We start from the raw sequence: 23249 nt of genomic DNA, 5'->3' as shown, positions 1-23249 counted from the left end.
TCCTTATTCAATGTAAGTAGTTGTTACTATAAGCCTATCCCATTTAATGAGAGTTGATTCTTTTTTTACCATCAATTCAAGTTCCCATAAAGTTATACCATATTTAATGTGAGAGTATTTTAGAAAAATAACAATCTAAATTTTTTTTCAATAAAATTAATTATTTTTTCTTAAATTGTGTAAAAAAAAAAAGAAACAACATTGTCAAGCTGGGAGACGGAGGGAGTACTAATTAGGACTAAGCATAAGCGTGTAAGAGCGGGAGGGGACAGCGGCGGTGGGGCCCAACAGTTGGACTTGGGCAGTCGCTACTCGCTACGGCTCGTTTGGGTGCCGGTCATTTCGGCGGGGCCCGATTGGTGCGTCGGCGGAATTTGTGGACTAGATTTGATATGTAGAGGAAATCATGGGCATTAGCCTTGGGGGACCCATGCTTGGTGATATGATACTGTTTTTTTTTTTTCTACTCTCGAGGCTTCGGTGGATGGAGGCAAGAAGGTACCACTCGAAAGCTTTGACCGCTTCCTGGTCCTGTGGGAACATGGGAAGTTCGAACCTGTAATTTCACACGTGGGTTGGTCTCATATTTGTATATTTGCTAATATCTGATACAGCTTTTTTAGCATTTAAAAATAAAAAAAAGGATAGGTTAAATTATATAAATATTATTGATAAAAAATCTCTAATTTCACAAGTTTGGATGAAAGACTTTTCAAGAGAACCTAAAAACACACTTGCTATACCCAAATGGTAATGTGAAAAATGTTCAATTGGAAGCATTTGAAATGAATGAAATTTTGAATGCAATTGTTCGGTTATAATTTTTCATATGGCGACTTGAATTTTAATTTAAGACTAATTTGGGATAGAAAAAAGAAAATACAGAAAGTTTGGGGGTTGAATATAGAATTTCCTCTTTTTTTTTCTTTCGCTTCCTTCCTAGCACGAAGCATATAAAAGCCACCGCTGCCGGTCGTGCCACAAAAAGCCAAAAGGCCACCGCTGCATCGGTTCCGCTCCTGTTACAGTGGTGACCGTCAGCAGGATGACGTCAATTCTCTCTCATGAAAACGCACCACGGGTCCTCAGATCAGGACGCGCTGTGGGGCACGTGGCAATCGTCTAGAACAGTATAATACTTTATAAACAAGTATTCGTTAATACTCTACTTACAACGGCACTATAATATTTTATTATTATTTATGTGAATCTCGCATATATTAATTATGTGTTTTTGTTATGAAATTTTATAAATAACTCATGTAAATTTATAAAATATTTAAAAGTATTATTACAGCGCCTAGAACGGTTACGTTCGTACTCCAAATCTCTCAAATCAAATATTTACTTCAAAATAAAGGAACTCTGATCCTCCATTAATCGTATACTTGATAAATTATTTTTCAGTTGCATCCAATGAATAGGAGTATTCATCAGTTGGTAATCAACAATTTAATTAAAAAAATTCAATAGGAGTATTTTAGTCATTAAAAAAAATCAACTATTAGGATTACCAAGTAGTAGTTAATTGATTCGGCAGTGATAAAATTTTTCTAAATGGGACAAAATGAATACTACATCAAAACCCGTGTGGCGCGCTCGAGGGGCGGGGTGGGTGAGGACTGAGGATTACGGTGCTCCGGGCCGCCTGATGACAGTCCCGTGACGCACGTTAGTGATTAAACAACTACGTGTCAAAAATCTAGACACAGGTGTCGGTAATCATATCAATACTACTACTATTTCCTTACATTTTTGAACAAGTCTATCACGTGGGCCCACTGCCCCTTTCTTGGGTGGCTACTCGGAAATTGCATCTTTGTTCGCCACGTCTCACGCGAATCAGAAAGGGCACCTTGCACTAGCAGCTCAGCTAGAAATAGAATAGAATGAAACGCACAGGTCATATAGAACGCACTACGTAGTAGATTATTTTGGCGGCAGCGGCGGCGGCGGCGGCTTGTAAAAGCGTAATTGATTAATAAATACTCAGCCACTAGGCCTCTGACCTGATGATAACTATCAGTCTTGATGGGTAGTAGGTCAAGAAATTCTGGGAGTGTTTGGATATCAAAATTATTTTAAATAATATTTCGCTTGTATTATAAACATATTTTTTAATCTAATTTTTTATATTTTTAATTATTTTTTTATCTCACATACATTATATCACAAAAAGTGCTACAGTAATTATTTCAAATAATATTTTAAATAATACAATATCCAAACAAAATCTCTATCATTTTGTCATTTTACGTGACAGACTTTTTTCAATGGAGTTTCTATTTCATATAGAGTCTCTTTTCCCTTTTCCCTAAATTGGATTATAAGAATTCTACTGTTACGATAAAAAAAAAAATTAATAAAGACTCTTTCATCATTTATGGGTTAAAATTTAACTTTTCCACACATATCATGGATCCGACGGTGATAGTGTATATACTGTCAACGTACTCTAAATTTAGTGGTAAGAATTTAGGTCTCTAATACTATAGGGTTTTATTAGCTAATCATATGGAAAAAATTATTATTTTTTAAAAATAGTTCAGGATGAAGTTCTATTTATCGTTTAATGACTCGTACTGAGAGATCTAGCGATCATAGATGAATAAAAATTACTGAACTTCTATAAACAACGTTAACTTTAGTATGTATATTACTATGGTGTCTTGTAAGTGTATAATGTGGTGAATTGAGCGTTTCAAATAGATTATGTGAGGTAAACTTATCTATCTTCTAATCTTTTCAGACAACTTATCAATTTTCAAGAATTATTTTAGATTATAGAAATTCTATCGTTGCGAAAAAAAAAAAAGAGTACTACTTTATTATTTAATATCAGAATTATCTTGTAGTTACGCGATAGTGTTGCATGGATGCTAAGGCTACCCAAATATTTTGGAATAGCATTTGTCAAAGAAGAGACTCCTTCAAATTACAGGCTTCATGATATTACATCATTATAATCACACAGAGCCAAGAAGTTGACATTACAAGCATCTTCAATGACAGGAAATTCACACATATTTTTGGCAGTGGTAACATGACAAGATACAATATAATAGGCTGCTTACCATGAAGTCTCAAAATCCCAGCTATATGAACGGGACAACTCGACATGAGTCACAGCCACCCTTCCTGTTGAAGAACACACAACAGAACCAGCCAACTTTCAATACAAAAGAAAACCAAGATGTTGAGACCAAACTCCAAGAAACCAAATGAAGCAAAAACAAGCATCCAACGGTTCTTAAATACATAGTAGTAAATAGGATTTTGTAAGAGAAACTGCAGTAAAATAGACTGCTAAGCCTTTTGCTTCAGGCTGCAATGATTTGATGCGAAACAACTAATTAGCCAAACCAGTAAATATGCTCCAAGCATCAATGTAAATAGAAGGGCTGTGAAACAAATAGCCTTGTTCGCTCAAGAAATTTCCGCATATACATTTATGCATATTGCAGGTTTTGCCATTCATTTGTCCTGTTCCTTCAACAAGTTCCTCCTGATTCCAGTTTAGAAACTATATATTTAAGTGCGTACTTCCAACCCTTGGCTAATATATATGTTATTGCTTCTTTCGCCCATCTATCAGCAAGTCTTACTTTGTGAGCTTCATGGGCATGTTTCTGGTCATTATCTACTAGACTGAGGTCTACTAACTTTCTATGAATCTAATTCTCAATGCTTTCTTGCTTATAAAAAGTAATGCAGTACTTAATGCAGTACTTGGAGTCACTACAAGAAAAATGTCCTATTATGACATACCTATAAGGACACTTTTTTGTAAGTGTCATTTTACATGTTTTATGAAGACATAAAAAAGTGAGTGTCATAATAAAATAACATGAACCAAATACCATTGCACTTTGTTTTATATTTTTCTAAAGGGATAATTTCAGAAACCTCCCCTGAGGTTTCTGACAATTTCACTGACCTCCCCTGAGGTTTCCACAATTACACTGACCTCCCCTGGCAGAACTTGGGACCCAATTGTTGACATCATATAATGCAAAATTACTATTATACCCAAGACATTTTGTGTTTTGGATAGTATTGGATTGCATTTCTATTTATTTAATGTATGGTTATGAAATTTGTAATGATATTACTCTTGGATTGCAGCTTTGGTTTGCACCTTATTACTGTTAAGGTTTTATAAATGACTGTTTTAGTTCTTGGATTTCACCTTACCTCCAAAATTTGGGAATTTACCCAAATTTTCCATTTTCTAATATTCCTACAAATATGCAAAATTATGCATATCCCTCAAATCTACCCAATATTAATGTTTTGTTAAACTCTAAATAACAAAAATATGAAATATATTATTTAAATATATTTTAGTTACACACAAGTTGGATGGGTAACTAGTGTGTCAGAGAGTTGCCATAATCTCCTTAAACCCGCATGCGGGTTTAAAGAGTATTCGGATATTCTCATATGCACCTATGCAAATCGAACCAACTGGATATCTTATCCGTATCCCATTTTTTTAAATAAAAATCTTATAAATTTGAAAAATAAAATCAAATTTAGATGTATTAGGGTTTTAAAAATATTATATAAGTGATAAAAATTTTATAAATTGTAAAAATAAAATCAAATTTAAATAATTAAATGTTATATTTGCATAAGAAATAATACAATAATCATAATAATGATAATACAATAATATTGATGTAATAAAACTACCATTAATTTAAATATTTACTTATAATGCCCAAAGAGCCTAATTACCAATTTTTTCTTCTCGCGCTCAAATATAACATTAACCCGCATGCGAGCTAACCTTGAAATAGAAAAAACACAGAATCCCGCTTGCGGGTTTCAGCGTTATTATGCAGGCGGGATTTTAACCTGCTTGCTTGTGAACATGTACCACATTGCTTTGAATTTTTGTGACAAGAGGAAAGCTTTGTCTGATGAATGTATTTGTGAAATGACCTGAGTGGTGGTAGATGGGTTAATTGGGTCGGTTACGTTACCCAATTGTTTATATCCATAAGTAAAATTTTATGATTCTCATACCCATCTATTCATGGGCGGTATGGTAAATGTAGTTCAATGGACAAGTCAAAAAACGAGTTTGGCAACCCAATTGACAAGTCAGGGGAGGTTTCTGAAATTATCCCTTTTCTAAATTGAAAATTTTGATATGTCAAATTAGAATAGCTATTAGGGCATTACTTGTGAATGTCAGCAGAAGTAATAGGAAATTGAGATAGAAACGACGTAGTTTTGTCACTGGTATAAATGAAATGGAGAAAAAGCGCGGGGAAAAGAAAAAAAAAAACGCGGCAAGGAAAATTTTGCCGCTTCACTAAAGTTTGCCCAATACATTTCTCTTTGAAAGGTCTCCGCCTCTTACAATTCACACCAAAAAGTTCCCTCAGTTTCTTCTCCAAATCTAAACCCTTGGACCCTATTCACAAAATCCATCATCGTCAAAATCAATCTTTCATTTCTGCCTCTTTTTTTCATTCTTTAATCCCTACCATCTCCCTTTCTATCTTGAGTTTTTAGATGCACTCCAATTTGACCAGAAGAAGAGAAGGATGGTTTAGTGGTTAAAAGGTAAGTGTATTATGGGTTTTTGAAAATCATATGCTTTGCCTGCCCACTGAATTATTTTCTCCCCTGTTGCTAGTTTGATTTTTTTTTCTTTTTTTAAAATCTGATTTCTATGTTGAGTATTAATAATGTGATGGAGAAAAACATGGGGCAATATTAAAAGCAGTTGGCTGGTTGATTGATTGCTGGTTTTTTTTTGCTGGTATCTAATGTAATGCCACATAGAATGTGTCCGCCTCCTTGTTTCGGCCTTGGGGCCATCGACAGTACCAATTCAGGACTCAGGAGGCAGTCCCATTCTCCCACCGCGGCCGATTGTTAATATTAAGCAAGACAAACCCATCAAACCCTGCCGTGTGATCTGGTATTTGGCGACTAAGCCCGATCGATCAATTGAGGCTTCCTTTTGCAATCCTGTTGAATTTCTAAGCACCTTTTGCATTTACTTTAGCCTACTGATTCTACAAAGTACTTTAGCAGTCAGGTAATAATACGCTGATACAAAGTATAATAAAGTGTATAAAAATAGTGGTAGAGTTTTTTTTTAAATTCAAGTACAAAAGTGGAAGGGAAAGGGGAAAAATGGATGTCTGAGAATTGAATCAGGACATTATGATTATGTAGTTAATGCTTCTCTCAACCGAATTGGAACTTGGGAATTGGTTTCTATTCCTACGTTAGTGCAACTGGGCTGACACAAAATATAGGATATAGAATCCTAGGTGCTTTACTTCTATTGACTAGTAACTACTAAGAATGTCAAAGATGGTGTACTGTTCATGTCATTTGGTTTCGGAAAAACATGTAAAATTTGGCAAAGTCAGAACTAGTGAATTGGGAAGAAAGTTAACTGTTAGCAATTGTTTGAGTTGTAGTTGAGTTTCCAAACTTGATTCATATTATGGTAATATGGCAATTAAGTTTACCAGAAAAATAATTGGCACCAATACAGAGGTTTCTAAATTTTAACTTGTAAAGCAAAGTTGGTCCCTCAAACATGAACATAAAATCTTTTTATTTCTTGAGTTTAGATAAAATTCCTGCTATCCCAATGTTTTTTATGAAAATGTTATTCAATGAGAATAATTTGCATTTGTGATTTTCTGTTCACATGGGGAAAATGTGCATGCCTTGGATCATTTTCATGCATATGTTGGTTTATTTATATATGTACATAGAGAAAGTAAGCTAATGCCTTGTTCTGTTTGCTTCATAATAATGTGCATGCCTTGTTCTATTTGCATAGTAAGCTGATGCATTTATATATGTTGGTGCATTTATATTTTCATGCCCTGTTCTGTTTGTTTCAGAATAATTAGGAAAAGTCATTCAACACTTTTGGTTCTTTCTCATTTTTTTAAAATATTCTTCAAGAAATTTGCAAGCTGATGTTATTTTTCTTGTTGAATAATTAGAGAAGTACGTACAGCACCTATTCAAAATATTAAAATTTTACTAAAGTTCATTAATGTTTCACCACAGGTTTGAATTAAAGATAGCTATCTGTGAAAAGAAATCATTTTGAAGACGTTGCACATTGATTTCGCTAGAGGTACAAGCCAACTTATATTCTTGTGTTCTTTTTTATTAGGAATTAGATTAAGTTACATATATGATATTAAATTTGTTCATTTGTTTGAACCTGTAATGTACGTTCATTTTCATCTTTTGGTCATTTGGATTCTTAATTTTTTTTTAAACTGGAGTGTCATTGCAGTAGATATATTATATGACCTGCAAATTTTATTCTTAACATTGATTTGTGTAAAAAACTATTTACTTGGTGACACGTGATAAATGGCTAGTAGCGGAAAACCTTTGGGGTTCTCATGTCTTGTGCTTTTATCTCAAACAGTGACCTTCTCGTTGACTTCCAAATAGCTTCTTGGTATCATAATAATTTTTTTGTTGTATGAGTGATGCTCTTTGTTAATATTATTCTTAATTGCTTTCTTTTGCTTATATATGTATATGTATATGTATGTATGTGTATATTTTAAGGTTAAATTTGTCATGGTTACAGAATATGGATAAAACTTGGATGCAAAAGAATAGACGAAGCAAAGAATATTGGGATGGTTTGCAAAAATTCTTAGATTATGCATTCCAGAATTCAAGTATAAATGGGATGATATTATGTCCATGTAAAGAATGTAAGTGTGGTGTATGTATTACCAGGGAGAATGCAGAACTTCATTTGAAAGTTTATGGTTTTGTTAAAGGATACACCCATTGGGCAGCTCATGGAGAATTTGTTTACTCTAGTGCACCAAAACCTACTTCCTATGATATCTCACATGGGGTACGGGATGAACTTGATGACATGCATGGTTTGGTTCATGATGCAATGGGAATTCCTGAACAAGATTATACAAGGATAGATGGAACTGAATACAAAAGCCAATTGCCCAATGTAGAAGCTGAAAAGTTTTACAATCTAATTGATAATTCTAACAAAGAGCTTTACTCTGGATGTAAAAGATTCTCAAAACTTTCCTTTATGATTCGGTTGCTTCACCTCAAATGCCTTGGTAAACTCAGCAACAAAATTTTTGATATGTTACTTGATTTGTTGAAAGAAGCCTTTCCAGATGCAATGGATGGTTTGCCTAAGTCTTATTATGAAGCTGAAAAGTTAATGAAGGAATTAGGACTTGGGTATGATAAATATGATGCATGTCCGAATGACTGCACTTTGTATTGGGGGGTAGATGCAAGAAGAAAGCATTGTGAAACATGTAAAGAATCTAGATGGGTTAAATCTGAAAATGATCCGACTGGTGAGGGAAGAAAAATACCGCATAAGGTTTTATGGCATTTTCCCCTAAAACATAGGTTACAACGCCTATTTATGTCCTCCAAAATTGCAGGCCATATGAGATGGCATGCAGAAGGTCGTACTAAGGATGGTAACATGAGGCACCCTGCTGATTCTCCATCTTGGCAAACATTTGACTTTCATCATCCAGAATTTTCTCAAGATTCTCGTAATGTGAGGTTGGGCCTAGCATCAGATGGATTTAACCCATTCAAAAATATGAGTTCAACTCATAGCACTTGGCCGGTAATATTGATGCCATATAATTTGCCGCCATGGATGTGTATGAAACAACCGAACTTTATGTTGTCATTGTTGATACCCGGTCCATTTGCACCAGGAAATAATATTGATATATATTTAAAACCTCTCATAGCAGAATTAAAGGAATTGTGGGATGTTGGAGTGAATACATATGATGCATCAAGAAAAGAAAACTTTCAACTTCGTGCAGCACTTTTATGGACCATCAGTGACTTTCCAGGTTATGCAATCCTCTCCGGATGGAGCACTAAAGGAAAACTTGCATGTCCTGTATGCCATAAATACACATCTTCACAGCATCTGCAAAATTGGGGAAAATATTGCTATATGGGGCATCGAAGGTACTTGGAAATGAACCATCCATTTCGCAAAGATGCTAAATCTTTCAATGGAGCTGTAGAGTATGGAAAACCACCAGGAAGGTTAATGGGGTCTACAATTTTAGATGAGTTAGCTGGTTATAGTATTAAACTTGGGAAGACAGTTAGTGACAATCCAGAATTGCCATTTAATTGGAAAAAATTAAGTATTTTCTTTGATTTGCCCTATTGGAAAGACAATATGATACGTCATAATCTTGACGTTATGCACATTGAGAAGAACATCAGTGAGATCATTGTGGCTACATTGTTGAATCTGGAAAAAACCAAAGATAATAAAAAGTCACGTCTTGACCTTCGTGATATGGGTATAAGATCAGAATTGCATCCCATTGAGAAGGGAAATGGTAGGAGTGTTCTGCCTCCAGCTTGCTTTACAATGAAAAAGAAGGAAAAGGAGATATTTTGCAAAGTTTTGAAAGGGATAAAAGTTCCAGATGGCTACGCAGCAAATATTTCTAGATGTGTTAAAGTAAAGCCACCAAAAATTTCTGGATTAAAAAGTCATGATTACCATATTTTGATGCAACAACTTCTCCCAATAGCTCTGCGCAGGACTTTATCAAAAGCAGTTCGCTCTCCTTTGATCAAATTGAGCAGGTATTTTCGCAAGTTGTGCTCCAAAGTTTTGGATCCAGCAGATTTAGTTCATTTGGAAAAAGAGATTGGTATCATACTTTGTCAATTAGAAAGGATTTTTCCACCATCCTTTTTTAATGTGATGGTACATCTAGCTGTTCATTTGGTTAGCGAAGCGAAAATAGGAGGGCCTGTCCATTATCGGTGGATGTATCCTATAGAAAGGTACTCATGAAATATTTAAGTGAAGTATTTTGAAAATTTTAGACATTTTTTATCATTAACTTCATCTCAATATTCTAAACCTGAATTAAAACTTGCCTTGTCAAGGTATTTAGGAACTTTGAAATCCTACGTCCGAAATAGAAGTCGACCAGAAGGCTGTATTGCTGAAGGGTATTTAGCTGAGGAATGTTTGAATTTTTGTTCCTTATACCTAGCTGATTATGTTGAAACGAAGTTTAATCGGACAAGTAGAAATGATGATGTGGGCAACACCTCAAGTGAAGGCTTCGATGTATTTTCCAGTTCATGTCGTCCATTAGGAAAAGGAACTCCAACAAATTTCAGCAATGAAATTTTGAGAAAAGCACATCAATATGTGCTATTTAATTGCGACCACATCAAGCCATATGTTGAGTAAGTAAATTCCTTTCAATTCAAAAAATTATATATGTTAAATACTTAGTGAGTTTCTATATGCAGCCAACACCATAAAATGGTGGAGGAGCAAAATCCATGTGCTGGAAAACATGTCATTGAGCGTATTCATTGTGAGAACTTTGCAGATTGGTTTTCGGACCATGTAAGCTCAACAATCTTACAGGTTCTATTATCTTTTTTTTTTATGCATAAAAGAAGAAATTTGTCATTGTTACATTTTGTATATAATAGGTTAAACAGATTCAAGTGGCTGATGGTGTTGACATCTCCAAAGATTTGAAACTTCTGGCTAGGGGTCCAAATAATGTGGGGAGAACATATCAAAAGATTCTTGTCAATGGCTTTCGCTTCCATACAAGACAATTAGAATCTCAGAGGAAAACTCAGAATAGTGGGGTTCTTGTCAATGCAACAACATCAAGCTTTTCGAGTACTAAAGATAATAATCCAATTTTAAGTGACTTGGCTTACTATGGTATTTTGACGAATATCCTTGAGTTAAATTACACTGAAGGCCGAACTGTCACCTTATTTGAATGTGATTGGATATCAAAAGGCAAAAGATTAAAGCAAGATGAGGATGGATTCACATTGGCCAACTTCAAGAATGTAAAGCCTCACCCTGAGCCATATGTGATAGCAACCCAAGTTTCACAAGTTTTTTATGTTGAAGACCCTTTAGCTGAAGGCTGGAGTGTTGTTGTTGCTACATCTCCTAGGAATGAGTTTATGATGGACCCCGTATGTGATATTGAGATGTATTTGCAGAGCACAATTACCTCAACAACTCAAATGGACAATGAGAATGAAGACATTCGATGGGTTCGAGAAGATGATGGAGATGAAATACTCCACTAGCCTGAATTGTTGAAATGTTTGGTTTTTGCTATTAAAACTGTAAAAGTTGTAACTATAAACGTGGTTGCAATTTCACATGCATTTTCTGGTAGATGCAAATTCAGATTAACCTTGTTGTGCCTTTGCATTTGTCTATTTTAAAATTTCTGTTTTAACTTACTTACTTGCACTTTAAAATTGATTTGTTAGTAGATGAAAATTTTCAGTCTAGTTGTAGCCTTTCTATTATCATATTCGTTTGAGATTTTGCTATCCTTTTTGTATTTGTGTTCTTTTATTTGTTAAATATTTTTATTTGTAGGAATGGCAAGGACTAAAAGACAGAAGATTACCGGAAATACACTTGTTGATCAACACGAGAATATAGCTGAAAATCAGATTCACATTGAGGAGCCTAACTCTACAGGTACATCTCTAATAAGTCATGCCCAGTTCTGATTTTCATTCTTGAGATTCAGTTTCAAAACTTTTAGTTCTACTAGTTTTTTTTGGTAATGAAATTCACCGGCGTCATATTTCATGGTTATAGATGAAGAAAATGCAGATGAAAATTCACAAAGAAAAACTAGAGGGCCAACATATATGACAGAAATATGGGGTAAACCTAGTAGTTGTCATCGGTACAAAGTTAGATTTGATAAGGATGGTGAGCCTGTTGGCAAGAACAAGTCCAAATTTACTGAGTTCTTAGGAACAATAGCAAGAAATGGAAAGTATGCTCCTCTAGACGTGACAGATTGGCGTGAAATGACAAATGATAAGAAGCAAGACATGCTTGTATTGGTGAAGGTAATGCACATTTTGCTTGATGCAAATATACAGCTGTACCCTTTATATGACAAAAATATGGATCTAACTATTTGAGGTGTTATTGTAGGAAAAATTTCGTCTTCCTCCAGGTGCAGATTTTTGGACTTTGAAATCAATCGGCAAAAAATGGAGAAATTGGAAATCAGCTTTAAAGGCAAAATATTACAATCCAAATGAATCCATTGAGAGTCAAATTAACAATAGGGATCAGCGGATCTTGAAAGATCAGTGGAGAAATCTTCTGGCTTACTGGAGCTTAGAGGAAACAAAGGTATAACTGTTTTAACTATTAAATATCAACCATTATGTTGAGATTATAAGTTTTCACTATTTTTCTATAATTTCAGAATACCAGCGAAAAGAATAAGATGAGTCGGGCTAAGAAAACAATGAATCATAAGACAGGGAAGAAATCGTATGCTCAAATTCGAAAGAAATTGGTAAATCTTTTAAACCTTTTAGTTTTATTTAGTTTTTTCTTGTATCACCTAGTGGTCTTATGAAGACTTCATTTTCTATAGATGAAAAAATTAGGTCATCTCCCATCACGAGTTGATATGTTCGAACACTGTTATACTGACTCAAACGGAAACCCGGGAAATGATGACGTTGCAGCTACATTAGTAAGTTATTAATTGGTTGATGAAATTAGTACTCTAAATGACTTAAATTGTCTACTAACTTAGGACTGATTTTATCTTCATTAATGTAAGATAATCGACTTTAGTAATATTGAATTTTTTCTGGATTTTAAATACAGCAAGCTTTGAAGGAAAAAGTTAGCCAACTTCCCCCTGGTTCTAATGATGATGTTGGTCGTAATGATGCATTTGCCCAAGTATTTGGGGAAGATAACAATGGGCGTGTGCGCATGTATGGTCTAGGTGTGACACCATCAGACAAATGGGGTAACGTACCTAGTCGCAGCACTTGTCAGCGTATCGTTATGGAGCAAAAGGCAGCAATTTCTAAGATGGAAGATAAATTTGCTAAGCAAGATCAGCAGCTGAAAGACCAAGCCAAAGAACTTGCAGAGCTCAAAGCAATGGTGTGTCAGCAGCAAAATAGTGGCTAAAAAACTGGTGGCTCGATAAATTCAACGTCCTCTAATCATGTTTCAAAATCTCCTATGGGTGCTCGTTCTCTTCAGGTATATTCATGATTATTTTTCAAGAATTTATTGTGATTATACCATATGAGGATACTCACTTTTGTTGTTTGAAACTTGTTGATTCATTAAACTGCTACTTTGTTTGGTTATATTGAATAGTAAAACATGGTAATTTCAACTTAGTAAAGTCATGGTTATTAAGTTTTATTGCTGAAAATTGGAGAAATGCTCAAAATGCAGGGGAAACTCTACCAAATTTTTTTAAAAAATAAATCTACCTAATTCAATTCTATGACTTCAAATTATCTTGTAGGAAGGTGATTGGGTGGATATTTTCAGCTTGTTTGATCCAACAAAATGTCTAGCTATTGGTCGTCTCCAAGGAATTGATCCTTCTAAAGTTGTTGGTGGACAACCATTAGGACCATGTTGGTGTGAAATACTAGTACAAATCGTGATGGAACGCAATGAACAATTGATTAGGCCTTATGGGCTATTGCAAACAATTGAAGATGCACTTGGTGCACCGATTGCTTGGCCACTGAAATTGGTATAATTTGACACAAGATTGTTCAAGTTTTTTTCTTTACAAATATTTGTAAGTTGGATGGATAATGAAGTGGTGTTCTTACTTAATCTACTAATTTTATAGGTGAAGATTCATGAGGATTGACAGTAGCCTTTTGTTTGGAGAAGCAAGAGTTGGACAGCAGCCTTTTGTTAGAGAAGCAAGAGTTGGACAGCAGCCTTTTGTTTAGAGAAGCAATACTAGTTTTTGAGTTAACTTCAAATTTGTGGGATATTTTGTGTTCTTGAGAATGTTGCTGGATTCTATTGCAAGAGTTGGATGACAGCCTTTTGTTTAAAGAAGTATTAATGCTAGTTTTTGAATTAACTTCAGATTTGTGGAACTTTTTGCTTTATTTAGGATGTCACCAATTTTTTACTTTCAAGCAGATTTATATTCTTTGGCATAGTGGTTGTCTTACAATTGCATATTATGTGTTTGGCGTATTGTATTAGGAGATTAGAGTAGAAAATTTAGATGAAAATTGCACAAAAAAAAGACATCTATTGAGGCACTTGCCAATGCCTACATTGAAACTAATGCACCTAGTAAAACCACATATCGTGACACTTTTTGAGTGTTTGAAGATTCCTTTTTACAATGGTAGAAAATGCCTTGAAAGACAGGTAAACACTACACTATAAACTGCCTCCATTAATGTATATAATGCACTTCATTGTGCCTAGACAATTACTTTTTGGCAACACGTAAAAGTGTCCTAAAAAGGGCAAAAATGATACCAAGTAAAGTGCCTTTATAGGGCATCTTTAGAGGCATTGGTGTGTGCCTATTTGCAATTTCTATCATGGCAATTGTGAATGCATCAAATTCATTAAACATGACGTTAAAAAACGCCTCCAACCTTTTCCAAACGGGTAGTTTAGTAGACATTTGATGTGTGCGCCTCAATAGTCTAAGTGCCTCTAAAAGTTTCCTATTGCATCATTTTGTTGCGCCTCCAAATATAATTTTTCTTGTAGTGAGTCTTTTCTTCCACTGACTGGCCTAGACATTCATTTTGGCTCTGTTCTTTCAGGTGTGTTCAGTGTTAGAAGCATCCCTCCCATTGAAGAGGAGCCACCAATGAAACCTTTCACATTGTGCTGGACTAACCAGCCTTTGAATTGTGATTTTCTGTATAAAAATTTTTATGTTTTTCGTGAACACATTTTTTATTATTTTTTTATCTCACATATATTAAATTGATAAGATATATTTTTCTATAAAAAACTCCTAAAAATAGCAATTCAAACGGGTCTAAATTCTTCAAAATGTATATACTTAACCACAAAATACTTAGCTATGCACCTCACATTCTAACTAGTTTTCACAAAGAGAAAAGAAGAAAGAAGTCAAATGAGTAATGAAAATGGGTGAAATATCTAAGAGGACAAGTAAATATTAATTAATATTTGGTTTGTTTGGATTGTAAGTTATTTGGGATTATTTGAAATATTTTTACGGTAGCACTTTTTGTGATGTGATATATGTGAGATAAAAAGGTAATTGGGAAGATAAAAAGGTATATTGGAAATTGTAATGATTATGTAAGTAAATAAAACTGGGTAAATAATGCTCAATCCAAACAAACCCAATTCTTATCCATTTTTATGACTATCTAGTTTCTTTTATATAATTATATTTTAGTGGTCCATAAAGCTAATCAAGTAGGAAATAATAACACTGTCAAAAACAATCCAATGGTAGATTAAAAAAAAAAACTTCTAACAAAATCTAAAAAATTGGAATAAACTTCTAAGCTTAATTCTTTTCCCACCACAAAAGAAAAAAAATCCTAAACTTAAGTCATCATGAGCCTGAAAAAGTAAAAACGATCAAAATAATCTCGACCCGCCCAAAATCATCTTCTGGGTGGGCATGGGTACTGCCCATGGAGAGTGCCGTTGCATTTGAAAATCCAGAATAATAGAAAGGCTCCCAAATTGGCTGATGATCCAAGATGATGATGAGATTAAGAACTGTTGGAAATTTGAGTAGGAAGAAACAATTGCTGGAAGCACCTGCCGTCACCGCCGCCGCAGCCATCAATAGTAATAATAGTAATATCCCCTCACAGTTTCAACCGTCCAACAACCATATTAAACTACTTGAAGAAGCCGTTTCCTCCAATTCACCTGAACAAGCACTAGAGACCCTTCAATGTCTCCTGCCGTTGCCGTCCCCTGCCTCCGTCTTCTATTGGAATACCCTCATCAAGAATACCGTGCTTCACGCTCAGGATTGCGTAAATGCACTACGCATATTCCGTCAAATGCTGAGGCTTAGCTGGAAGCCAGATGGTTATACGTATCCGTATATTCTTAAGGCCTGCGGCGAGCTCTCGTGGTTTCATTGGGGCGGTTCTGTACATGGTATTGCTTTCCGGGATGGCTTTGTTTACTCCAATGTGTTTGTTGGTAATGCCCTTATAGCTATGTACGGTAGATGTGGACAGTTGGATGATGCTCGCCGGATGTTTGATGAAATGTCCCAGAGAGATGTTTTTGATGTTATCTCATGGAATTCGATTTCGGCTGCTTATTTGCAGAGTGGTGATGCTGAAAAGGTGCTGGAAATGTTTGCGTTAATGACTTCAAAAGTTGGTTTCTCCCAGCTGCGTGCTGATGTGGTTAGTTTGGTAAATGTATTACCTGCTTGTGCTTCGTTGAATGCGTTTGGTAGTGGTAAGGAAGTTCATGGACATGCTCTGCGGAGGGGTTTAATAGAGGATATCTTTGTGGGGAATGCTTTGTTGGATATGTATGCAAAATGTGGATTTATGGATGAAGCAGAGACAGTGTTTGAGCAAATGGAGGTGAAGGATGTCGTGACATGGAATGCCATGGTGACAGGGTACGCGCAGATTGGTAGATATGATGATGCTCTTGGTTTATTTGAGAAAATGCGTGGCGAGAATATCCATTTGAATGTTGTGACGTGGAGTGCTGTTATTGCAGGATATGCTCAGAGGGGTTTGGGTAAAGAGGCTCTTGATGTGTTTAGAGATATGATGAGAGCTTCAAACTCGGAGCCAAACGCTGTGACACTTGCTTCTGTCCTTTCGGGTTGTGCTGCATCTGGGGCATTAGATAAGGGGAGAGAAATTCATTGTTATTCAATAAAGAAAATGCTGAACTTAGATTGGAATGACCCGGAGGATGATTTGATGACTATTAATGGTTTGATTGATATGTATGCAAAATGCAGGTCCATCAACGTGGCAAATAGGATGTTTGAGGCTGTAGGACAGAGTGATAGGAATGTAGTGACATGGACAGTGATGATTGGTGGCCATGCACAACATGGTGAAGCCAATGATGCATTGAATCTTTTTTCTGAGATGGCGAGTAATCAAAAGAAGCTTCTAGTACCAAATGCTTTTACTATATCTTGTGCCCTTGTGGCTTGTGCTCGTCTAAACGCACTGAGATTGGGTAGACAGATTCATGCTTATGTGTTAAGGAACCGCTTTGAGTCTGCAATGCTGTTTGTAGCCAATTGCTTGATAGACATGTATGCTAAATCTGGAGATGTCAATGCCGCTCGAGTTGTGTTTGATACCATGGGTCAGAGGAACATTATCTCATGGACGACGTTAATGACTGGATATGGAATGCATGGTTTTGGCAAGGAGGCCTTGCAAGTTTTTGATGGGATGAGGAGAGCTGGCCTGCCTGTAGATGGTGTGACATTTCTTGTGGTCCTATATGCTTGTAGCCATTCTGGAATGGTTGATCAGGGAATGAATTATTTCAACAGAATGAGCCAGGATTTTGGGGTTGCGCCAGGGGCAGAGCACTATGCTTGCATGGTTGACCTATTAGGCCGTGCTGGACGCTTGAATGAGGCTATGGACCTTATTGCAAAAATGCCTATGGAGCCAACTGCAGCAGTTTGGGTGGCATTGCTTGGGGCTTGTAGGACTCATGCAAAGGTGGAACTTGCTGAATATGCATCAAGCAAGTTGTCCGACTTGGAGTGTGAGAATGATGGGACATACACACTTCTCTCAAACATATATGCCAATGCTGGGCGTTGGAAAGATGCGACCAAGATCAGATTTGTGATGAAACAGAAAGGTATAAAAAAGAGACCTGGCTGCAGTTGGGTTCAAGGAAAGAAGGAGACTGCAACCTTTTATGTAGGGGACAGAACTCATGCAATGTCTGAGAAAATATATGACTTACTTGCAGACCTTATTGACCAGATTAAAATAATGGGTTATGTCCCTGAAACAAGCTTTGCGCTCCATGATGTAGATGATGAAGAAAAAGGGGATCTTCTTGTAGAACACAGTGAGAAATTGGCTCTTGCTTATGGCATTCTTACATCAGCACCGGGGCTGCCCATTAGGATCACAAAAAACTTGCGGGTTTGTGGGGATTGCCACACTGCTATGACATACATATCTAGGATTATTGAGCATGAAATTATTTTGAGGGATTCAAGTCGCTTCCACCATTTTAAGAATGGATCTTGCTCTTGCAAAGGCTACTGGTGAAAGATAGCATATCCTTGATTGCCTACCGACCGAGATGCTTATCACAAGAGAATGGCAAGATATAATTCAACCTGTGCATATGGATTTGTATCTGGTAACCTCTGCTGCTGAATCTCTCTCTCTCTCTCTCTCTCTCTCTAACACTGGAGGTAACTTCTGTCCCAAGGATGTCTGAACCATCTTACCATGGGCACGTTGAAATCACTTTGGAGAAAATGTTCCGTTTGCTTTAGACGGCCAGTTTTTTACCTGCTTCTTGAAGTAGCATGCAACTTTTGGGGAGTCCTGTCAAAAAAGAACTCCCGAGTCAGAAGCTGATTTTTGTGCGAAGTATGTTGATTGAAGCCATAGGATCTTCAGAATTCGTTGATCCTTACAGCAGGGGCTATTTGAATGACTAGCGAAAGTTTTGCCTTCAGCAGTAGGAGCCTTATGTTGTCAGGTAACAGCCCTACTGGTCATCACCCCAATTCTTTCAAGTAGAGTTGGTTTGACATATCTCTCTCTCTCTCTCTCACACACACACACACTTGTGCTCTTTTTGGACGATATATTCCTCTATTTTGTACTAAAAAATTAATTAAAGAGGCGAATTTTGTCATTTATGTCCATTTGCTCCACCTCATTGTCGTTCAGATGATTATTGCATTCCATGAAATCATCATTTGCTGTTGAACCTACAGAATGGTCCATAGTCGACTCAGATTTTGTTCAGAATAATCTCAACCACTTGCAAGATCTGTTGCACTGGCATCATCATCAGAGAACCAAATTACAGCATCAATGAGATGAGGAGTTGGTTAGTGTCTTGTGTTCATGATATCTTATTCTTGATACTATGTTGTTGTGTAGTCCTTGTGGCAGTTTGCTGATTAATTTAAATGACAAATGGCATCTTATCATGCTAGTTTGGTCATTTGGGCTTTTGCAATGTGCATTAGAGGCTTGGATGGTGTTTGGATAACGTGTGACCAAGTTGGAGTTCTTAAAAAATTGCTTCTTTGAGACTGCAACAGTATTTTGCATGACTTCAAATATCAACATTCTATGGAAGGCGGAATAAGTGTTGCCAATTGTAGCTATGACGGTTGAACCATGATGAGTTGCCCAGGAAAGGTGGCTTAATCACTCTGGACAACTCTTGGTTGCAATGTTTTGTGTATGAGTTTGTTTTCATGTATATTAAAGTTCTGAGTATATGTTACAAGTAGTTGAAGAGAAAAATTGGCAAGGATACTTGAAAATTATTTTTTCCCTTTGAAAGTTTAAGTAGTTTTCAAAAATATCCTTCATAAATTATGCTTTTCGTGCCCACAGAATTTTTCAAAACCTTTTCTTGACTCCAAAATTTGCATGTAACAAAGTTGCCCCCTAAATTACATTCTCTGGTTCCATCCATGCTTTTTAGTGGGACGATGGATCTGAATGGACCATTGGAATTTCTTGAGTTTGGACATCGTGTGTTGTTATTGCAAATTTATTGTTCCTTGCTTCTTGTTTTTTGGTCATTGTTTATCAAATTCAGGATATCATGACCATTCAATAAAGTGGATCCTATCACAAAAAAAGAAAAAAACTAACACCAATTTCAGAAAATGGCTTCATTCTCCTAACAAATTCCGGTTTCTTGGTAAAGCTTAAGCACCTGAATCTTTCCTCTCTCTTTTCTTTAGAAGCTAAAGATTCCCATGCAACTAATTCAACACTACAGTTAATAAGGATCTAGCTTACAAAATTCAGTTGTTTCATCAAAAGAAAAGTGAAATGCAAAATTCCTTTGATCTAGCTTACCACTTCTTAAGCAAAATTTGCTCTCTAGTTAATAAGGATTCGTGATGCGTTCTCAAAGTTTAATCATTCAACCGTTTTCTCTGTCTCCTACTGTTCGGAGCACTGTCTTGTCTTGTAATCAACTGAACATTATTCCAGATCCCTCTTCTAATTCCTTGAAAGTTTGTTTCAAATTCACTTTGATCCCTCCAATTGCTGTTAAGGTGTTTATATACAGTAATTGATCACTGACCCTTTTTCTGAATTGACAGGTCGTGTGCTTCTTGGTCATTACTAATCTCTTCTTATATTCCAAACAAAAGGAAAGGAAAAAATGGTGATAGATAAGGCTGGTTGGTGGGTCAGTAAGTCATTGCAAACTTGCAAAGGGGCATGGCATGGTGGGGGGACCTCGCTCTGCTCTCTTGGGCATGGGCTGCTATCCTCCATTTCAATTCATTCCTTGTGAAAATATGGCAAGCGACAGGTGACAACTACCCACCTAACCCAGCATTGTGCAAATAGTCCCATGCAGAAGGATAGGATCTGGAGGGGAATCATATTCCTAAAGGGACTGCAATGGTCCTGGCTACCCTACAACCCTTCTCACAGGACAGAAAATTTACCCTACCATCCTTGCTATCCAAAACAGTAAGTCTCCCTCCTAGGAAACAAGACAATACATTCACAACATGCAATTATGCAACTGTACATGAATCTACCTCATATTTTGTTTTGTAAAAAGAGGCATATTCAATTCATGATCTTCTGCCATTATTTCGGCTGATCATCAACTTCTTGCAAGGCTGTCCAATATTCCTGCCGGTGACTCATCAGACAGGATATAAAACCCCCCAAAAAAAAAAGAAAAAAAAGGAAGGGCAAAATATACACTTCCATGATAGGGCATTTGTACAATTTCTTGAACATTCCAGAGAATAGATTTTGCGAAGAAGAGTAAAGAATGTTTCAAAAAGGATGGTCAGATTAATACTTTGTTTAGATCTCTAAGACTTCATCTGAAAAGATGCACATGGTAGAGATAAAAAGTGATGCTGGAGGTGGGGAATTCCATGAACGATTACGGGTCTAGAAAATGGTAGTAGTCGGGGAAAGCATGCTCACACACACGTTCTTTAGTGTTGTAACGAATCCGATCAAGATGGTTCTCTAACTTTTATTCATGTTCTTTTATCACTTTCCACGTCTAATTTGTACTGCACTAAAATTCCTCTCTGGCTCCTGTTTAATTCTCAAGGCAATGATCAGATTTCAAAAGGATCGATGTTTATTTCTTCATTCATTGTCTACAGTGATGATTTTATGGCTCATGATCCAGTATATTTTAACATCTAATGCTGTCATAAAAAAATCTCTGGTTTATTTCGTTGGTTTTTTTTTTTTTTTGTAATTAATCTTGAACATCTTATTCAAGTCACTCTCTGATCTATTCTTGTGAGCCATCCCCATATTTCGCTTGTCCCCCACCTGTCCTACGAGATTTTCTAAACGATTTATTTCCCTTTATTTTTTCCGAAATATCCTCCCAAGATGATTTGTGTTCTTGGAAAAGCAGTAATAAAATAAAAGCTCAGAAAAACAATTAAATGATATTCACAAACAAGATGAAAGACATCAATGGAATTGATCAGAATTCACTTGTTCGTTGCGTGTTAATCAAAACATCTAAGCAATTCCAAGTTTCTCTTACAAATACAACTTAATTAACATCGAAATATTAACACTAGAAAGACTCAGAATTCGACAATTAAAATTGAACAATAGATGCATCAGGAAAAAAAAAAAAAAAAGTTCCCAAACCAAGATTTCAGCCAAATTAAAAAAAAAAAAATCACAAGTCCCCCAAATTCCGATCTCACACAAAATTAGTGCTTCAGCTGATTCGTGTGGATGGCAAAAGGACCCTATACAAAAATCATTTATCTTCCTTCTCCTTCCAATTTTTCATCACCATCCTGATCATGGCCACAATTCAAGATAGTGGTCCATTTGGTTTTGGCACATATATTTAGGTCAAGAGATCATTGACCCACTCCAGATCAGGTCCAGCCAGGCCATTTTCAGTGAACTTGTTTTCTTCAATAAAATTCCTGCTTGGAAAATTCCTACTCAGGAATTTGCTTGTCCCTGGACTTGGGGTTGAAGGAGACAGAATGAACTGCTGCTGATCATCACCATTGAAATTCACATCAATCCATGGTAAACTAATCCCATTATTACTTGCAGCTGCACGAGATGAAGACTCATTCACGCGCATGGCCTCAATAGAGCTCATCAACTCTGCTAATGCATCTTTGTAACTCATCCCACCCATCCCACCAGAACCAAACTGAGCCATCCCGCATGGCTCAACGCTTGCAAAATGATCTTTGTACCTCGAAACAGGAGAAAACTGGGCCGCTTTCGCCGGTGAGATCGGCGGCGAAAGCGGTGGAGACAGCGGCGGAGACAAATGGGACATCCCCATCAGAGTAGAGGTAGGTGAAGCAGCAACAGAATGGCAATACATACAGCAATGGTTCACATTCCTGTGGTGCTGCTGCTGCTTTTCAACAGGAGAATTCACTGGAGATGAAGCGGTTTCGTGACAACTGGCAGGCAAAACACGTAGCTGGCGAGGCGAATGAGCGAAAAAACAGACCTTTCGCTTGCAATTCTTCCCATCTTTGCATGCCTCGGTCCGATAGCGAGAGGGGTGTAACCAACACTCAAAAACACCATGAGCATACTCGCAGTTATCGCCGCGGCTGCAATTTCCACGGCGAAATTCAGAGCAAACAGTTCCAGAATAGTGATACCTTCGGGGATCCCTCCTCCGGGCCTTTTCTCCCGGATGAGCAAAAGGGCAGTCTGTCCAGTCATGACTACGGCTGCGAGTGCACTTCCTGACCTTGAATTCGTACATTCTGAAATGATCAGATGAGTAAGGATCAGCATCATCATCATCAATGTTGTTGTAAGGCAAGAATTTCTGAAGAAGGGCTTCTTCAGCTTTGGGAGAATCCATAAACATGTCACCGCTATCAAGATGCATGGACCCGGAGGCGGCAGCACGGCGGCTGAGAAGCTTTCTTGGTGGGATCTCAATCTCCCTAGGGCTCTTTTTGTTGAGGTAGCTGAGCTGGTGAAACTTGTGTTGCTGCTGCTGATCAGCAAAAACGCTAGTCATATCTGATGATGATGAGAATGTTGATAAAGACATGGGGTTGAGGAAAACTGTGAAAGATTTTTCGTTTCTCTCTAGAGGATGGGGGACATGAAAAAGAAGTGTTGAGAAGGGAGAAAAGATATGAGAAAGGGAGGGGGCGGGGGGATGTACAAAGACATAAAGA

General features: G+C 36.7%; 5 protein-coding genes across 11 annotated transcripts; 4 read left to right on the top strand and 1 right to left on the bottom strand.

Annotated features, from left to right (window-relative positions):
* Positions 1–5373: 5373 nt before the first annotated feature.
* LOC113689513 (uncharacterized) lies at positions 5374–9850 on the top strand. The gene is made up of 3 exons (XM_072050116.1): positions 5374–5577; positions 7057–7126; positions 7598–9850. Exon 3 carries the CDS (start codon positions 7601–7603, stop codon positions 9848–9850), a length of 2250 nt encoding a protein of 749 aa, XP_071906217.1. The 5' UTR covers positions 5374–5577; positions 7057–7126; positions 7598–7600.
* Positions 9851–11236: 1386 nt separating this feature from the next.
* LOC113689512 (uncharacterized) lies at positions 11237–12449 on the top strand. Its single transcript, XM_072050212.1, has 4 exons — positions 11237–11542; positions 11666–11925; positions 12014–12217; positions 12294–12449. The coding sequence occupies exons 1-4, from the start codon at positions 11440–11442 to the stop codon at positions 12447–12449; spliced, it is 723 nt and encodes a 240-aa protein (XP_071906313.1). The 5' UTR covers positions 11237–11439.
* A 14-nt stretch (positions 12450–12463) lies between these two features.
* On the top strand, positions 12464–13935 carry LOC113706033 (uncharacterized). Of its 2 annotated transcripts, none has more exons than XM_072050211.1 (4): positions 12464–12569; positions 12707–13096; positions 13371–13607; positions 13710–13935. In XM_072050211.1, exons 2-4 carry the CDS (start codon positions 13076–13078, stop codon positions 13728–13730), a joined length of 279 nt encoding a protein of 92 aa, XP_071906312.1. In that variant the 5' UTR covers positions 12464–12569; positions 12707–13075; the 3' UTR covers positions 13731–13935. The 2 variants fall into 2 exon arrangements, 1 of the variants encoding a protein (XP_071906312.1); XR_011814849.1 differs by having other exon boundaries at positions 12470–12569.
* A 1484-nt stretch (positions 13936–15419) lies between these two features.
* Positions 15420–21794, top strand: LOC113689988 (pentatricopeptide repeat-containing protein At5g16860). 6 transcript variants are annotated; one of them, XM_027207818.2, is made up of 3 exons: positions 15420–18568; positions 18810–18925; positions 20169–21794. In XM_027207818.2, the coding sequence occupies exon 1, from the start codon at positions 15586–15588 to the stop codon at positions 18124–18126; it is 2541 nt and encodes an 846-aa protein (XP_027063619.1). In that variant the 5' UTR covers positions 15420–15585; the 3' UTR covers positions 18127–18568; positions 18810–18925; positions 20169–21794. The 6 variants fall into 6 exon arrangements, with proteins under 6 accessions (XP_027063619.1, XP_071907114.1, XP_071907117.1 ...); XM_072051013.1 differs by having other exon boundaries at positions 18810–19242; XM_072051016.1 differs by having other exon boundaries at positions 18763–18925.
* Positions 21541–23249, bottom strand: LOC113688785 (zinc finger CCCH domain-containing protein 2-like). Its single transcript, XM_027206582.2, has one exon. The coding sequence runs from the start codon at positions 23117–23119 to the stop codon at positions 21926–21928; it is 1194 nt and encodes a 397-aa protein (XP_027062383.2). The 5' UTR covers positions 23120–23249; the 3' UTR covers positions 21541–21925.

This window comes from Coffea arabica, chromosome 5c (genome assembly GCF_036785885.1).
Source record: "Coffea arabica cultivar ET-39 chromosome 5c, Coffea Arabica ET-39 HiFi, whole genome shotgun sequence".
NCBI lineage: Eukaryota > Viridiplantae > Streptophyta > Magnoliopsida > Gentianales > Rubiaceae > Coffea > Coffea arabica.
The sequence above is the reverse complement of the archived record's forward strand: the minus strand, read 5'-3'. Positions and strand labels throughout refer to the sequence as shown.

Excerpts from the sequence above, each read along its gene's own strand:
- LOC113706033 (XM_072050211.1), top strand. The coding sequence starts at position 13,076 with ATGGGTGCTCGTTCTCTTCAG. Across the intron at positions 13,097-13,370 it reads TGGGTGCTCGTTCTCTTCAG|GAAGGTGATTGGGTGGATAT; the intron begins GTATATTCATGA and ends ATTATCTTGTAG. Across the intron at positions 13,608-13,709 it reads TTGCTTGGCCACTGAAATTG|GTGAAGATTCATGAGGATTG; the intron begins GTATAATTTGAC and ends CTAATTTTATAG.
- LOC113689513 (XM_072050116.1), top strand. The coding sequence starts at position 7,601 with ATGGATAAAACTTGGATGCAAAAGAATAGACGAAGCAAAGAATATTGG.
- LOC113689988 (XM_027207818.2), top strand. The coding sequence starts at position 15,586 with ATGATGATGAGATTAAGAACTGTTGGAAATTTGAGTAGGAAGAAACAA.
- LOC113689512 (XM_072050212.1), top strand. The coding sequence starts at position 11,440 with ATGGCAAGGACTAAAAGACAGAAGATTACCGGAAATACACTTGTTGAT. Across the intron at positions 11,543-11,665 it reads TGAGGAGCCTAACTCTACAG|ATGAAGAAAATGCAGATGAA; the intron begins GTACATCTCTAA and ends TCATGGTTATAG. Across the intron at positions 12,218-12,293 it reads GGAGCTTAGAGGAAACAAAG|AATACCAGCGAAAAGAATAA; the intron begins GTATAACTGTTT and ends CTATAATTTCAG.
- LOC113688785 (XM_027206582.2), bottom strand. The coding sequence starts at position 23,119 with ATGTCTTTATCAACATTCTCATCATCATCAGATATGACTAGCGTTTTT.